Raw genomic sequence first — 18,561 nt, 5'->3', positions numbered from 1 at the left:
TGACTGCCTCAGCGTAAAAGATTAATAAAAACCAAATTTCTTTAGCAAACTGACAAAAAAACTTCATTCTTCTACAAGGTGATAAATGCATGGCTGTCGGAGAAGTGGAAATAAAATCTGAAACTAATAACGTATATTAGCTTTCCGTAGTTATGCAAATGTATTTTACTTCATTCGATAGCTCCTGGACATAAAAATCAATTTTGTTTTCGTTTGACGTGAGAGGAAACAGCAAAATCACTAAATGTAAGCACGGGTTACGTGCAGGCTACACACTTCCCCACTATAATTCAGACTGCTCTGCACATCAGCCTCGGATCTCGATATTTCCGAACCGGGTCAATACTAAGATAGTGCCGCACCCCGGTTGCATCTAGCTGCCTGCTGTGACTGTTTCCATAGCCAACAGCCACATTTCTGTAGCCAGAAGTGGGAGAAGGTACTACTCGTACACCACTCAATTGCGCATGCACATGAGCCTGCTCGTAACTGCTAAAATGAATCTAATGTAAACAGTTGTGATGTCACACATCAGAGGCAATCTGTTGTTATGAAGCATTGCATAGTCTTCCTAAAGCCTTTGACACATTTTGCTGTTGGAAACAGCTTGTATGAGCTCTATGTTTTTTGTTGTATATGGCACATTTCCTTTGCAATTTATGTTTTATTTTCGTTTTTTCTCATCCAGGTTTTATTTTTGCAGTATTATTCTGCAGTAGCAGGATACAGTAATATCCTCTGTTAAGAGTAGCAATTCTTACCAGTCAAAATTACAAAAATTTCACTGCAAACTAAAACAACGAAAAATTCCCAGGTTTTCTCCCGGATCAAAAAATTCCCAGGTTTTTCCCGGATCTCCCGGTTGTCCCGGGCCGTATACACCCTGTCTGAGAAGAGAGGATAAAGGTACTACTACTTTCATCTGATGCTGTATTAGGGTGGTCAAAATATTGCCCTGTTATATCAGCTAGGGACACAACTTCTCACTACTGCTGGTATAAGACTCACCACAAATCTTACAAAATAAACAGCAGCAGGAAAAGATGGAAAAATGCACCCCATCAGGCAACCCTGGTAAACGCGAACGGAGAATGCACCAGCAAGTAAGTGCAGAAAATTATTTGAGTCAGAATTATGACTCCAAAGAATAGAAGATAGAGAAGTTGCTTCTGGCAACTAGCGCTCAACAACAGTGCCTTATAACGCACGTAACAATAAATCTAAAATAATTAAGAGCTTCTTTTGAAGGAACTGTCAAAGAACAAATATTAAACAGATATATGAATGGAAAATATAATTTACTGTCGCAAACCTGAAACAGAAAGAATAAAGAAGACAGTGGCAGCAGAAAGTGCACTCATATTACAAGCAATGAGTGCATGGAATTAGTTCAAAACTTAACAAAATCGTTTCAACTGAATAACGCATACGGCGGACATCGTTGCAGCGGGATTTATCAATGCAGAGCAGCGAGCAGTTACACGTGTACGGGGAGTTGTGTTGTCCAGTCAATGGCAGCACACAGCACAAGAGAGAAGTCTGCTTTAGCTGTTCTACAACCAGCATGCAGTTCACAGTTCAGCAGAAGGATGAGCCGTGAACATTTAAAAAGTAGGAACAGTTCTGCGAGTATAAGGTTTAATGTTAATATTGTCGACTAGTAATAAATAGTGCATGCCGATCACAAGAAAAATGGCAATGCAAAGCGAGGAGTTAAGATCGATACTAGAAGATATAATTAAAGAACAAGCAGAGAAGGATACGGATGGATGGAAAGCGGAACAAGTATAATTAATTAAGTCCATTAAGGAACAAATTACTGAATCAATAGATGGCGTATTAAGCCGTAGAATACAAGAAGTTAAAAATAACTCAGAATCTAACTTTAACACACAAATTAATAATCAAAACATTAAAGTTATGGAAATAAACTCTAAAGTAAATGATTCACGAGAATCGGTGCCAGTAGAGGTACAACAAGTAGTTAAACAAGTGTTAACAGATGGTTTACAAGAAAGTGTACATATAATAACAACCCGACAGTGGACGGGCTATGTAGATAATGTGAATTCCCAATTCCAAGCGGTACGAGCCAGTATTTCAGATGCAAATAAGTGTATCATGTCCATACAGAAAAATGCTGTAATTAGGACACCTGATGCTATAAAACAGTTGGAAAAACATTTACACTTATTTGTAGAGCAAGAAGTAAAACACAAAACAGAAATAATGACAAAATCACTTCTGGAGGAAGGTAAAATTAACAGTAAACAAGAACTTAATATAATATGGGAAGTAACAGACGATACTAAAAAGAAATTAGAAAATAGTAAACCTGAAACTATGACAGGAGCAACTAACGATGTAATACAGGATTTATATATAGGAAATGGGTTTAATTTAGCAAAGCAATTTACAAAGTATAAACCAGATAGTGATGTACACCCAATTTATTCTTTAAGAGTGTTTGCCAGATCTTTACCTAAAAAGTGGGATGACTTAAACAAAATAGATTTCACATTAGGATGTTCAATGGGAGATGCTGTGGAATGGGGAAATGCTCATGCACAAGAATGTGTGTCTAGGAAAGATTTTGAGGAAAGCTTTAAGAGGAAGTACTGGCCATCAAGTACTCAGCAAAAATTAATCTTAAAGTTATTAGACCCTACTCCATACAGCAATTCATTGGGCACATATAAAAAGTACATGGAATGACATTTGACAAAATCTAAGTACTTAGATGATCCAATACATGAAATGCACTTAGTAAAAGTATTCATTAGATGTTTAACATACCATGCTCGACAAGGAATATTGTATAGGGTGTGGAAAACCGAGAATGAGTTATTAACGTTTAGACACACTGAATACTGAAAGAAATTAAAATTATTCAGTGAAAGACTGAAATTCGGGGAACAGGAATAACAAATATTTTCCTAATTCATTACCATGGTCGAAGGAATCGAATTATTGTAGAGTAAGCAGTAATGAAACTGTTCACAGCAGGGATAACGGTCTAAATCACAATAACCATTGAGGGGGAAGAAATCAGACTGCTAACATAAACTCACAGGTGTATTCACTTCAAAACCAGCAAATTAATATGCAACGAAATAATGACGCAGAAGTAAATCAGCGTATTATTGAAGTAATTTCCAAGCGGTATCTGGTCATAGTGACGCAAAACGAGAACAATATTGGGTCAAGGGCTAGACTCCAGGATGTCATGGAACAATACTCGGCCCATATACAAGTAAAATGACCATTTATAGTAAAATATCACCTATTAACTATTGGTTATTAGCGGAAGAGGAAAATCTAGAAAAGGTGCAACGCAAACCAATTAAGAGGGGAAAATACACCCCAGGACCACGTTGGGAACACCTGGAGGGGGGGAGGAGATAAAGGCCCAGCGCTAGCGCCTTGGTGGTCAGTTCGTCTGTGCACCTGATGATGGCAACGTAGTTGCTTGCCAAAATATTACGCCTGTTGGACACCAATACCAGCTGTTCAACCATTAACACTTTCATCGTGTTGTAATATATCCATATACTAAGAGGAGACAAGACAGTTCTGAAATTTGGCATCTATAGCACTTGAGAAAGGCTCGTAAGATAGAAGAGAGCCAACTGTACAAAACATAATAACATAAGTACTTGTTAATAAACCAAGAGCTCAGGTGGAACCATTACAATGTCCATAATCTGGTTTATTATTATTATTATTATTATTATTATTGTGTAACATAAAATGGAAGAAAATGAAGGAAGAAGATAACAAAGGAAAAAAAATTTTTCTTACATATGAGCCTAGACATCTTTCTTACAGAATTTAACAATGGTCATATATTTAACACACGTCAAGAACTTTTCCACCAGTTTCACACAGTCCTGCAAAAGAGGAAATGCTAAAATATAAACAAGAATTTTACACTATCTTTTGCAATATAAAGACACTTTTGTAGAGTCTGCAAAAGCAAACACAATGTCTAATTAAACAGCAGAAAAACCAGCCAACCACAATGTGTTGTGTACATATGCTCAGCTGCTATTACAAGCTGTCAGAGCCTCATTTACAAAATAATTACTATGACAGTTTCAAGAGACACAACCACAATGATTTTACCCAAACTGCACTAACAGCATATACTACAATCCAAAGTTTTAATTATTACCTCGGAAAAATAAAGGCAATTTCTGTTCCTCGCAAACCTGGTACTGCCGAAACACACCTTCGGACGCAGCCATCCCAGAATCACCTCTGCTCCCTCTGCAAGATATTGTTACTGTGCAATCTTTACTACATACACCACATCTCTACGACTGAAACTCTTGCACCCCAACACCTGAAAGAGCTTTCCAGACACCATCTCCATAAAGTGTCCAACCTGTGATGTCCTACTCCCGCCTTGGGGTACCACTGTCCATCACCACCTATCTTACCCACAGCGAGCCGCCCTGTAAACCTCTCGTAGCATCCATATAATGCCTAACTGACCTTTTCAATTTATCACATCCTCCAAAAGTCCCTCCCAACACCACACAAAATCCAGAATCCAAACAAAATACAGTTTTTGACCTTTCCACCAACAACATTTGTCTCATGGAAGTTTCATTCCCATCCAAACGGCATCACCTTCAGCCCCACACCCAAGTTTAGGCATGTCAGTCTCTCTCCCCCTTTTGAGGATTGAAACTCTTCTTTTGCCAGCATCCTCCCCAAACAAAGCCAACATAATGCCAATATTGCTTTCCCAGTTCATACCATCATTCTACAAGGATGTGCCACTATAAAGTATATTCAAGGCACCTGCTGTATCTGTAAATGGACTCTCCTAAACTCTTTGTGTCTGGGACACATACACTACATAAATAAAATATTAGAGTCTCTGCTGGACATTATATTTATTAAAAAAGCCAACACGATAGTCTGTGAAGACCTCAACACAATCCATGTGGATGAATCTGCATCTAAAGAGCTATTTGTTAGTGTACTGAACAGCTCCAACATGTTTTCTCTTATAAATGGTCCCACAAGAATAACAAACAGAGTGGAAAGTCTTTTAGACAGCAATTTTTTAAACATGGTCACCATAGGGGCAGAAATTATCAATCCTGATTTAGAGCAAGCTGATCATAATGCCTTTATCCTTACAATTCCAGTTACACCAGTGGAAGAAACGATAGATGAAATTTCTCTGCAGAAGACTGTGCTAGTTTTACAAACAGTCTAAGTAATGAACCCTGGTTAGATGTGCTTTCAGAACCAGGTACTAACAATGCTTACAATTAATTCTATTCAGTATTCAAGAACAATTTTAAAATGGGTTTTTCACAGAAACTGACCAGTGTATATTTATTGGGATCGCTAAATCCGGTACCTGGGTTACGGAGGACTTAAGATTTCCTATAGGACTCTAAAAAGGCTAGTTCCCAAATGAAAAGATCCACAATTTATAGAATATGTAAAGACTGATAAGAAAAAGTATCAATGCAAAGCAAATGCAAAGCAAATGCAAAGCTGCTTAGAAACGATAGCATAATAAGACCACTGGGCAACAAATCTAAATATGTATACAAAATTGTGAAGAGTGAAACAGAAAAGAAACATGAACAGCAGGAAATAATACTTAAAATGCCATATATATTAATATTGAGAAAAAAGACTTGCCAAATATATGAATGGTTACTTTATAAAGGCTTCCCACTACCCAGTGGGAAACCACTGCAATCAGCCACCCAAGTATTGGCGGGAAAACCATAGCATTTATAGGGCATGGAGGAAATGCCTACCCTTCAACCTCGAACAACTATGCCCCTCTACGGTTCACAACCATAGTTGTAACTCAGAGCTTTCTCCTCACAAGGTTGAACACCTTCGACAGGCAACCATGGAAGGAAATCTTTTAAAGAAAATTCCACCGCATGACAATAGCCAGGAAAGACTGCATTTGGATATGGTGGGCAGCCACTTAAAAGATAACTTAGATGAGCCGGAGCATCTGAAAATACCCAAGACTGACAGCAGACTGAAACTTAGACTAAAGACAGAACAGATAAGTACCATAGCGACGCACGATATAAATTCTCTCATTCAACCTGGTAAACTCTAAATATTGACAGAAGAAACTGATCGACAGGGGATTCTGACAACCTGACTTCAAGAACCAATGGAATGACAAGGATATAGAATTTAAAAGGGAATACCAGAGAAAAGAGCAATGAAGCAATGCCCACAATTCAGAACGGGACTCGTGGTCAACCTCAAAATGATAGATTCCATAATAGGATTCAAAGCACAATCTCCTAGGCTCTCAACATTAACTATAAAAGCGGCAAATAGAACATACATAATAATAAATGCCCATGCTCCAACTAATGACAAAAATAATAGAGAAGACCATAGAGGAGATGTGGATGGATTTTGGGAGCTTTTGGATCTGACAGCAACAAACATCAACAAAAATCACACCAAAATTTTAATTGGAGGCTTTAATATCCAATTAGGAAGGGAAAAGAGATACAGAGATGTAGTAGAGAAATGGCCAGCACAACAAAGAACAAACCAGAATGGCATGAGATTGGTGGAATTCTGTAGAAACCATGACATTATCTCAAAATCAACATATTTCACAAGAAGACCAAATAAACTTAAAACCTGGAAACACCAAGACTGGATAAAAGGAGAATGGCAGTTGGGTCATGTCTGCATGGATAAGAACTACCACAAGGAAATCTGCAATGTGAAAGTCCTGAGAGGAACTGACACCAAATCAGATCATTACTTCATAAAAATAAAAATTAAATTCACCCCACTGAGAAAGAAAAAATCCCACCCAAAAAGGAGAGAACCTATGACCCTCATAAATTAATAAATAACACGGAATATGAAGAACAAACTAGGAAAATAAAAATAACCTGGATGAAATACTTCCCCAATTGAAACAAATAGCTGAACAAGTAGACCCAATAAATCCTAGGAAAAATCACCAGTGGTGGAATGACAAATGTGATAAAACAGTGGAAGATACCCTTGTTAAGGTATCAGAATCAAACAACAGAAGAATCTTACTTGGAACTCACAAAACAAAGAAAGATGACTCGAAAAACATTAAAGAGGGTTAAACGTCAATATCAAAAAGATATACTTTCTATGATAGAAACAAATAGTAAGAAAACAAACTCATGAGATTACTACAAAACATTTAGCAGACAACTCCAAAGATATGATCCACCCAACACTAATGCTACAAGATAAAAACAATAATATGGCCCATAGTGATAAAAGAAACATTTAACGAACTTATAAATTGCCAGGATCCTCCGGAGCTTCTTGAAATAAACACAGAAACTCCAATAAAAACCAAACCAGAAAATATAAACCCACAAACAATTTAGGAAGTCTACAGAGCTTTGAGCGAGCTCAAGAACTACAAAGCAAGTGGAGAAGATCAAACATTTGCAGAACTCTGTAAATATGCAACAGAACTCACGAAGATATCATTACATCAATGCCCAGTTAAAATCTGGATCGCAGAAGAGCTACCAGAACATTGGACTACAGTTATCATACACCCACTACACAAAAAAGGATAAAAATCAAATCCAGACAACTGCAGAGGGATTTCCCTATTGGATTGCACATATAAAATATTGTCAAGAATACAATCACTGTAAAGATCAACTTGAAAAGGAGCTAGGAGATATATCGAGGAGGATTTAGACCCTGAAGAAGCTGCCTGGAACAGATCATCGCATTAAAATTAATAATGGATGCCTGCAAAAGGAGACAGAAGCAACTAGTCATAACCTTTGTAGACTTCAAAAAAGCGTATGATTGCATCCACAGATCTTCGCAACCACAGATCTTCTATGCTACACATATTAAGAAATTTTGGACTCCATCACAAATTAATAAAAATGATAAAATTAACCCTTACAAACACCAAGTCCAAAGTAAAATTCACAGGAGAACTATCTGAGCCACTTATGATTAAAACAGGGTTAAGACAAGGAGATGGTCTATCACCACTGCTATTCAACTGTGCTCTTGAATACTTGGATGGGAGAATGGTACAAAGAGAATCCTAAAAACATAACAACTGGAACCAAGAAAGATGATATAAACCTAAATTGTTTGGTATTCACAGATGACTTGGTGTTACTAGCTAATAATATACAAGAAGCTAGAAATCAAATAATGAGCCTGCAAAATATAGCACAAAAATTAGTACCCAGATACCTTTCAAAAAGACATGAGATGATAGTAACAGATCCGCTTTTAATAGACCATGTAACAGTAGACAACAGAAAAATTAAAACAGTGAAGCAATTTAAATATCTTGGAGAGATTATAACACACAACTTGGATGACAAATCTGCTTGGCAAGAAAGAACCAATAAAATGACAAAAGCTCAAAAACTAACATGGTCTACATACAATAAGAAATGTCTATCAATTCAAACAAAATTAAAACACTACAAGATGGTGGTTCAGCCAGAGGTAACATACGCAAGCAAGGCTCTTTTTAAAGTCATTCAGTGAAACAGAGTTGACAAAATACTAAAAGTAGAAAGAACAACAGCAACAACATACATAAATAAAAAATACCAGAAGGAATGATAATGGCGGATAGTGCCAAATGAAGTAGTGTACAGGGAACTGGAGCCCATCACAGATACTATACATAAAAAGAGGATTTCTTTCTTTGGCCACATAATGAGGACACCAGAAACCAAATTAGCAATAAAAATTATGCAGAAACAGTGGAATCTGAAGCAACAAGTAGGGTGGATCAAGGAAATTAAAGAGGATATGAGAGAACTAGATATAACCTTGGATGATATGCAAAACAAGACAAAAAAATTCAAGAAACTGAAAGACAAGAAAATAAGATTTAAACCAAAAGTAGACAAATGACACACAATGAAAAGTGTACTTACAGATGAGGAAAGACAGGAAAGATCAGAACGAATGAAAAGATACTGGGCGGTTAAGAAAGAACAAAACATGCACTTACTGAAGAAGAGGATCAGGAAATGATCGACTAAAGTGGTCAAATGTGACCGGAAAAGCAAATAATAATAGTAATAATAATAATAATAATAATAATAATATGAAAAATACATCCAACTGGCTGTGGACGTCAAGGACATGTGGCATCAGGATAAAGTTGACATTACACCAATTGTACTATCAACTACAGGAGTCATACCACGCAATATCTACCAGTACATCAACGCAATACAGCTACATCCAAACGTATATATACAACTGCAGAGATCTGTAATTATTGATACATGTTCAATTACCCGAAAGTTCCTAAATGCAATGTAACATATACTGTACAGTTAAAAGGAAGTGACGCTTGATCAAGGTCCGCATCACTCTCCATTTTTAACCAGACTTAACGTCTGAGAAAGTAAAGAAATAATAATAATAAAGGCTTCCCAAACATTTAGCTTAAATTTCACATATTGGGATAAATTTCAGTATTGTACATCTGCATACAGCAAGAGATTAGTTCCAGCTAGTGAATGCAAAGTAGCAAAGGCGATTAAAGCCTCAAATGCAAAGTGTCAGCAGATTTAGATGAAGTTACAAACCCCTTGGCTCATATGACTGATTTCTCATACACTGAGGGAGTGTTCCCACACAGATTACAAATTTTGAAAGTGATACATTTATTCCAGGCTGGTAATATGCATAAAGTTGGAAACTATCGACCCATATCACTCCTTTCAGCATTATCTACAGTATCTGAGAGATTAACAAAATAACGAAGAATCAAATACAGGGCTATTACAAATGATTGAAGCGATTTCATAAATTCACTGTGGCTCCATTCACTGACATATGGTCACGACACACTACAGATACGTAGAAAAACTCAAAGTTTTGTTCGGCTGAAGCCGCACTTCAGATTTCTGCCGCCAGAGCGCTCGAGAGCGCAGTGAGACAAAATGGCGACAGGAGCCGAGAAAGCGTATGTCGTGCTTGAAATGCATTCACATCAGTCAGTCATAACAGTGCAACGACACTTCAGGACGAAGTTCAACAAAGATCCACCAACTGCTAACTCCATTCGGCGATGGTACGCGCAGTTTAAAGCTTCTGGATGCCTCTGTAAGGGGAAATCAACGGGTCGGCCTGCAGTGAGCGAAGAAACGGTTGAACGCGTGTGGGCAAGTTTCACGCGTAGCCCGCGAAAGTCGACGAATAAAGCAAGCAGGAAGCTAAACGTACCACAGCCGACGGTTTGGAAAATCTTACGGAAAAGACTAAAGCAGAAGCCTTACCGTTTACAATTGCTACAAGCCCTGACACCCGATGACAAAGTCAAACGCTTTGAATTTTCGGCGCGGTTGTAGCAGCTCATGGAAGAGGATGCGTTCAGTGCGAAACTTGTTTTCAGTGATGAAGCAACATTTTTTCTTAATGGTGAAGTGAACAGACACAATGTGCAAATCTGGGTGGTAGAGAATCCTCACGCATTCGTGTAGCAAATTCGCAATTCACCAAAAGTTAACGTGTTTTGTGCAATCTCACGGTTTAAAGTTTACGGCCCCTTTTTCTTCTGCGAAAAAAACGTTACAGGACACGTGTATCTGGATATGCTGGAAAATTGGCTCATGCCACAACTGGAGACCGACAGCGCCGACTTCATCATTCAACAGGATGGTGCTCCACCGCACTTCCATCATGATGTTCGGCATTTCTTAAACAGGAGATTGGAAAACCGATGGATCGGTCGTGGTGGAGATCATGATCAGCAATTCATGTCATGGCCTCCACGCTCTCCCGACTCAACCCCATGCGATTTCTTTCTGTGGGGCTATGCGAAAGATTCAGTGTTTAAACCTTCTCTACCAAGAAACGTGCCAGAACTGCGAGCTCGCATCAACGATGCTTTCGAACTCATTGATGGGGACATGCTGCGCCGAGTGTGGGAGGAACTTGATTATCAGCTTGATGTCTGCCGAATCACTAAAGGGGCACATATCGAACATTTGTGCATGCCTCAAAAAACTTTTTGAGTTTTTGTATGTGTGTGCAAAGCATTGTGAAAGTATCTCAAATAATAAAGTTATTGTAGAGCTGCGAAATCGCTTCAATCATTTGTAATAACCCTGTACTTAAATGACCACAAGCTACTGAATAGTAATCAACATGACTTTGGAATAGGTAGACATAAAGAAACAGCAATCAATGATTAGAAACTTAGAAAATAACAACAGTTGAGTACGAGTTAATTTAGATCTTTGTAAAGCTTTCAGTACCATTAATCATGAATTTATTTTAGGTAAGGAGGAAGCAATGGGGACAGGTGGGATAGAAAACACATGGTTCCAATCTTATTTGCAAAATTAATCACAGGCTATGGAACTCACATCAGCTTGTTCTATTCTTACCAAAAATCAGATTAATATCTGGTGGAAAGACAGTCAAAATACGTCTCTCGTAGGACAGTGTGTTAGATCCCCTTCTGTTCCTGATTTTCATATAGATAATATACAGTTTTCGTCACAAACTGCAGCTAAGACCATTTCGTTTGCTGATGACACTACTGTAATAGTGAGCACTGTTAAGAAATATCTGTCGACAACAAATGACTAAGTCCTCATACCCGTACATTCATACTCAATACCAACAGGCTGACCCTTACAGTGAATAGAACAAACTTTAAATTGTTGATGGTGTACAGTAACCAGCCACAAACTGGTTTTAGGTAATTTTATTCAAAGAGTACCATCACCAGTTCCGAATTTTTCACAATTTATCATGAGACAGTTTTTCATCCTTTCATCAAAACAAACTATGCATTTTATTATTTGTATACATTGTATGACTTGGTTTGATGAAAGCATGAAAAAACCATCTGACGAATTGTGAAAAATTCTAAACTTGCAATGGTGCTTTTCGAATAAAGTAACCTAAAACCAATATGTGGTGGCTCGTTTCTGTACACCATCAGTAATTTGTTTCATGTAACAGCCTCGGTCTCCAAACATGTCTTTATTTGATAAAATGCATAAAACAAATTGTACTAAGTTTGGAAACATGAATCAAAACCAAGCTCTCGAAAAGGCACTGGGTGGAAATGACCTAGAAAGATTTCAATATACAAATCTTTTAGGAATGTATGTTGACCAGGGCAAACTGGGAAGATCATGTAACAAATCTCCTAGAGACTCAGTTGGGCCTGTTTTGTTCTGAGAATGATTTGGAAAGTAAGCTCCTCAGACGGGGCTAGAATGGATTATTTGGTTACTTCCCACATCTTGTGGCATATGGAATACTTTTTGGAATAAAACAAATTAGTAATTTTTGCAATACACAAAAGGGCAATTCAAATCTTGTCACATAGCTCTACAAGGACTTACTGAAAGACCCTATTTAAAAAGTTGTGTGTGATTATAGTACCCTCCTTTTACACATGTTAAAGTGTGTTGATGACAACAGCTAATCTTGTACACCTGCAAACTGCAGCAATAAACACTGTTCTAACACTCCCAGCTGTGGGTTGCTCCATGTAGAGTAAGCAAGAATATCTTCAATATAAAGATATGTAAGCCACTTTGGTGTCATTCTTATAATGCACTGCCAACATACATAAAAAAGTTGAATGAAATGGCTTTTAGAGCAGAGCTAATTTCTAATTGAGAAGTGTTTCAACAGTGTAAATTAATATGTTATCTTGCAGTAACTGCAGCAGTAGTAGTAGTAGTAGTAGTAGTATGTCCTCATTTATTGCTGAGCACTTTTTAATCTCGTAACAAATGAATCAAATGTTTCAGATACAATGCATAGACCTCCTCAGAAAAGGGACTTGTTACAAGAATAGTTGTGATGGAAATAGTGTTGGCAGATGATTGTGTGCTTATACTTTTCAGTGGCATTATATAATGTGTTCACGTGTTTACATTTTTTCAGAAGTGCAATATAACAAAAGTTTAATGTTCTAGTTGTAGCGTTCATCATACGTCTCGTGCACTTTGTAACTATCCTTGTGGACTAAGTATATGTGGTTTCCTTTCCAAATCATATACCGATGCAGTGGGTAAGATAGCGTTAATGCACTAGACTCAGCTTTGGGAGGAGTGGGGTTAGTATCTCATTCCACCATCTTGACTTGGGTTTTACCAAGCTGCTAACGTGAATGATGTGATAATATTAGAGGAGGAAAGTTGCTATCCACCATATAGCAGAGATGCTGAGTCGCGATAGGAACAAAAAAGAGAGAGATTCACACAATTATAGCTTTCAGCCAACTTCTTGCCCTAGTCTCACCTAATCCTTTGCTATTCAGTATATGTGTACACAGTATTTCTGTAATGTATCTGACATGTCCTATACTATTGAACCAAATGGACTAAGGATGAATACATATATAAAATAAAAATAGACATAAGTAAAACTGCCAAATATTGAGAACTATGCACAAGAACGATTCAACAAATCCTTTAAGATATACTGACACAACTCAAATATCAGCATAAAATCACGGGTTGAGACCATGAAGTCAACATAATTACACCAGTTTCCATTATTGGCAAGTACAATGCCTCCTAATCTCCCCACAACAAGAATAAAAGTCCTACGGAAAATATGAATTATATGCCAGAAGAACTTTAATGTTCTGAGGACATTCTGACAAACAAGGAAAGTGAAAGATCTTAATACAGCCTATCTTTGTCACAAGCTACTATATACTATGGTTCACTTGTGGTTTTAATTGAAACTTGAAATCACTAGCACTCGGAAATAAGCTAACAAATCTTTAAATGTTCTTTCTGTCTGGAGTCAAGTGCATGAAGAACTACTTTCATGTCTCATTATACTTCCAAATTAGACTTTCCACGTTAATAACAGTTTACAGCAGCAAACTTAACATGGTTTAACAATCTTTCAAGAAATTGTTGCACCAGTAGGTTCAGTTTTGTATTACATGGTTCATCTAACAACAAACAGGAAAACACATTAAGAATTGTGTTCATGTACCTTTATCTTTGGCCTTGTTATAACAGATGGCTTCCGGAAAGGGTTGATAACACGAGCTTCTGCAAATAACTGATCTTGATCCCCATCATAAAATCTCTCCATTAACTTCTCTTTATCCCACTTGAAATGGTTCAGGAGAATCCTAGTTGTTGTAGCTGGTATCTGTAAAATTAAGAAATGGTACATGTCACATAAAAAAATCTTGCTAACATTAGACCATAATCTAAAATCTAACAAAATGTGGCAACTTCAACTTACGTGTGTGTGTGTGTGTGTGTGTGTGTGTGTGTGTGTGTGTGTGAGTGAGTGACAACCAACAATGATTACAAATGTGTCACCTAGCACAAAAAATAATATATTTTTGCAACCTGAAAGATTCAAACACACATCACAATCACTGCTGAAATCCAGAGGCATGCCCCCCCTTTCTCTCTCTTTTGACTGCCCTGTGCCCCACATCTAACACAAAAAACAAATGTTTGGGCCTTGGGCCTCATTGCGTTACACATTCATTATTTTTTGTTTTCTGTATGTGGGCCCTACCCATACAGTAAAGTAAAAAATACATAAATTGGTAGTTTATACTCTTTTAACCCTAGCAATACCAGCGCATTTTCCACAAGGTGCATTACCAAGCAAGAGGGGGAGGGGGGAAGCTACTTTATGCCCGTCCTAAACAAAACAAAAATTTGAAGATGCAGATTTTGTTAACAATTGTTGATTTTCACTCATGACATATTATTTAAAGGGCTATTGATGTGTAAATAAAGTCCTGAACCTAAAAATATTGAACATGGCATTCATTGTGGGAGTGACATCAACTCAAAGACTTAAAAGTTTTGGCTTAACTTTTAACTAAATAAAAAAAAGGGAAATCTGATAGAATAGTTCATTTAATGTAATAAACATTCTTTTTTGAAATTTTAAAACAAAGTAACTGACTGGATTACAATATTTTCAAAAGGTGGGCACAAGGTACACCTAACCCCATTGTATTGTGAATGTTATTGTACAGAACTCGTGGTTTTCCAATACAAACAAATTAATACTACTCATTAGTCTGAGAATGTCATGAAACTAAATCGCCCCCAACTTCAGAACTATTGGAGCTAGGAGACTCTAACTGATGACATTGTAAAAGGTTTTGCTTAAACTTTAATTTGATATGTTATACAAAAATCCTGTAACATTTGTTTGCATTTGCTTAGAAAAAAAAGTACATATTTATGTTTACAATCAGTGGTTTAAATTTTGAGATGAAGAAAGAATGAGTTCTTGAGCAATAAAACTAAGAGAATTATATTGCATTACATAAAGGAATTTTAATGTTATTATTTTATTAATAAAAGTTACCTGAAATAGAAACTGTGAGAGATGATTTTAAAGACCCGCTGCACAAAGCAGTCACCTGAATTATGTTACTTGAAGCCTCACTAGTCAGCTTTCATTTAGATTTTTTAAATGATCACAGCTAAAGTCAACATACAGACTCAGTAGGCACCCTGGGTTCAGTCTATCATGGGATACACAACACTGACACCTGAAAATACTATGGGGTTTGGACAAGGAGAAAGTGATGCAGCAAGTCCCTTTGGACTGCTAATACCGGCTTGGAATTTATTAGATTGGTACCCCTTTTCAAGAATCTAAAAATCTGCCCACCAACTTTAAGAACTGGCACTAGTCGTAAAAGCAATTTTACCAATCTCAGCTTCAATTCTTTTGGGCAAGTATGATGTTGGGAAATGCTTTGGATACTCTATTAACCATTCACAATATGGATTAATTACAACATGGCATTCTGACATTGGAATGACAGAGTGTAGTTTGTGTGTCCCTTGAATTACTGAATCAGGGCAATAATCTCACATCACTTTGAGTTCATTTCTCTGCTGTACAGATATCAAAATCAATGCTACGAATAGTTTCTGAGGCTTCCAGTGGGTGTGCCTCCATATAAAGTGCACCAATGACAAATAACATTTCTTGTACTAGTCCATTGTTGTTCTACAACTGTGAGCCTGTACCTAATTCCTTCATGATTGCTCCAGCTAACACTGTGATAAACTGTGTTCTCACACTTCCAAGTAAGCAGCAGTAATATAAAATAAACAGCAGGCTAGGCCAGAAAAAAATGTACAATCCGTGCAAGAAAGTGGCACAGATTCCGAACTAGCAGCACAATCCCCACAATCAGGCAGTTGTCTACAACATAATTAGCAATCGAAAGAGCAGTTGCTTTGTATCTCATCCAATTGCACTGTTTAATGCTTCAAGTGCGTTGTTACTTTTACAAGGCAACAAATCGACATTATGAATGTTTATTTTATTACTGTTTAGTTAAACAGTGGTTTAGATCATATAACGTAAGTTTATTTTATCATTGTTTTAGTAAACTAAGGTTAAACTTTGTTTTTGCTCATACATGTTTACCACAGTAACATAATGCCACCTATTCTTTACATGCATACAAAGTACACCATGCGCCCGCTTATGTTATGAAAAATGGTGCACCCACTTGAAGGCTAAGCAAAATTTTACAGCTCTTTGTGAGTCACGATTTGATTTTCAAATTGCCTTTGCAAATGTGCTCAACAGAATGTCTTGACTGTGTCACCAAATCCATCATAAGCACGTTTACCCAGTGTTGTGGCAAAAAATGCCTTTCTACACCAGCATACATAGTCTTGTGAAGGCATGTAAGAGTTTTTCCCATTCTTATATCACACTGCAATTCAAAACTTTGACCATCTTGTTTTCCTTGAATATTAAGCTAGGCTTCAGCTGGGAAACATTAAATGCCATTGCACTGTGTTACAAGCAGCCATGAAAGATATCGTAGTTCAGTCATGTGGTTTTAGTGTTGTCTTCATTGTAGTGCACAACAAAAGGGTGCAGTGTGGCTTGGATAGTAGCAGGACTGGATTTCATCTTTAAATACATGTGAGTGAATTTTTAGGAAAAATTAGTTATGTCATATTGTACCTCTTAAGTTATTTAATATACCCATGATACTGCTTTGTCTCACTTCGAACATTAAACATGAAATAACAACTGAAACTGTGGACAATTATTTTCCAAACAACTTCGATTATGACTAAATTAATGTTGGCAATAAGCATCTAAATGAATTTACTTGCGCACGAGAGGTTAAGAGTTCCTCTGATGTATAGAAAACAAACAATACTGATCAACACATGTCACTGGTAAACAATACACGCGATAACAGTTGTACATAAAACAAAGGAAAAATTTACGTCTAACAGCAGAAGAAGAGTTATAGGCTAATTAATATCGTATCCTATTAATTGTTGATCATTCCATTCAATATAAACTGCTATGAAAATCAGTGTGATGACATAGTGTATTTTGTGGTGCAGTACTGTATTTACAAATCTATTTTCTTGACTTTGTTTCTAATCATTTACAAATACCACTTACTGTATAACTACAGGAACTTACATTCACTTTTTGTTTCACAGATCCGTAGTGAGAAAATTCTGACAACACGAAAATATAATTTACAAAAAAGAAATATGTTCAAGTTCCATCCAAAGATTCTACGTGAAATGGCCCTCTAGGTTGTGGAATAAGTCTCAAACATTTTTTCGTCTGAGAGGTAATAAAAATCTTGACACAAATTGTAAATGTCTAGACATAATACGCTAAGGTGTATATGATAATTCTTGGGCTCATGTAGCCACACATCAACAAACAGCAAATCAGTTTGCAGAACACATTTACATTGATCACATTAATGTACCGAAGGTTTGCAGAAGAAAGACATTACGTAAAACAATATTTGATATTATTTATAATATGTGTGACAACTACTTCTACAAAGTAATTTCTCAATGTTGTAGGAGATGGTCTCCAATAAATATTATAAGCTCCTCTTAGACTGAAATTTATTAGTAGCTACACTTTTTATAGCAGCTGGCAAATTACTGAGTGTTTATTATGATGTTTGTTTTACTCATCTCACAGAATAACTGTACAAAGACGTATCACAAAAATGTGAATGTGAAACACTAAATCTACACGTAGGCCCTACAGCTCTGTGCTTTACATTTGATGTTCCTACTACTATTTCAGACAATATACACTGTTAAATATGGAGGAACAAGATATATTAAACTGTACTATCAGTGGCATTTTGTAGTACGGTACTTTGTATACATGTACATCTTTGATAGAAGCAACTAAGTATTGCTCATTGTCTACTGAACAAGCTCAGTGACTACTGGACAAAGTCTACTTGTTCTTCTGCCATCTTGGCCAATATTATCTTTCTGGGGATCAGCTGCTGAATTTTGGGATTAGGCCTAATAACATATTTGAAGGACAGATGCTTGAAAAGTAATGACAGCCAAAAATTGAACTGGTCAAAGGGAACTGATCTACTTCCATTCAAGTTACTAGTTGTGGTTTCTACAGTATGGTTCTTTGTATACATATAGGTTACAGCTTTGATAAAAGCAACCAAGCACCACAATGATAACTGGATCAAGTCTAGCTTTGATGAAAGCAACTAAGTAACACTCATTGACTACTGTACAA

General features: G+C 36.8%; 1 protein-coding gene across 2 annotated transcripts in view; it reads right to left on the bottom strand.

The window, feature by feature from the left end:
* Positions 1-18,561, bottom strand: part of LOC124622554 (E3 ubiquitin-protein ligase ariadne-1) — an 85,992-nt gene that overhangs the window by 65,910 nt on the left and 1,521 nt on the right. For both annotated transcript variants that reach the window (XM_047148288.1, XM_047148289.1), the window contains exon 3: positions 14,002-14,163. In XM_047148288.1, the coding sequence (XP_047004244.1) occupies positions 14,002-14,163 (162 nt within the window). The remainder of the gene's footprint in view (positions 1-14,001; positions 14,164-18,561) is intronic.

The sequence above is a fragment of the Schistocerca americana genome, chromosome 7 (genome assembly GCF_021461395.2).
Source record: "Schistocerca americana isolate TAMUIC-IGC-003095 chromosome 7, iqSchAmer2.1, whole genome shotgun sequence".
Lineage (NCBI taxonomy): Eukaryota > Metazoa > Arthropoda > Insecta > Orthoptera > Acrididae > Schistocerca > Schistocerca americana.
This window is presented reverse-complemented; position numbering and strand designations above follow the sequence as displayed.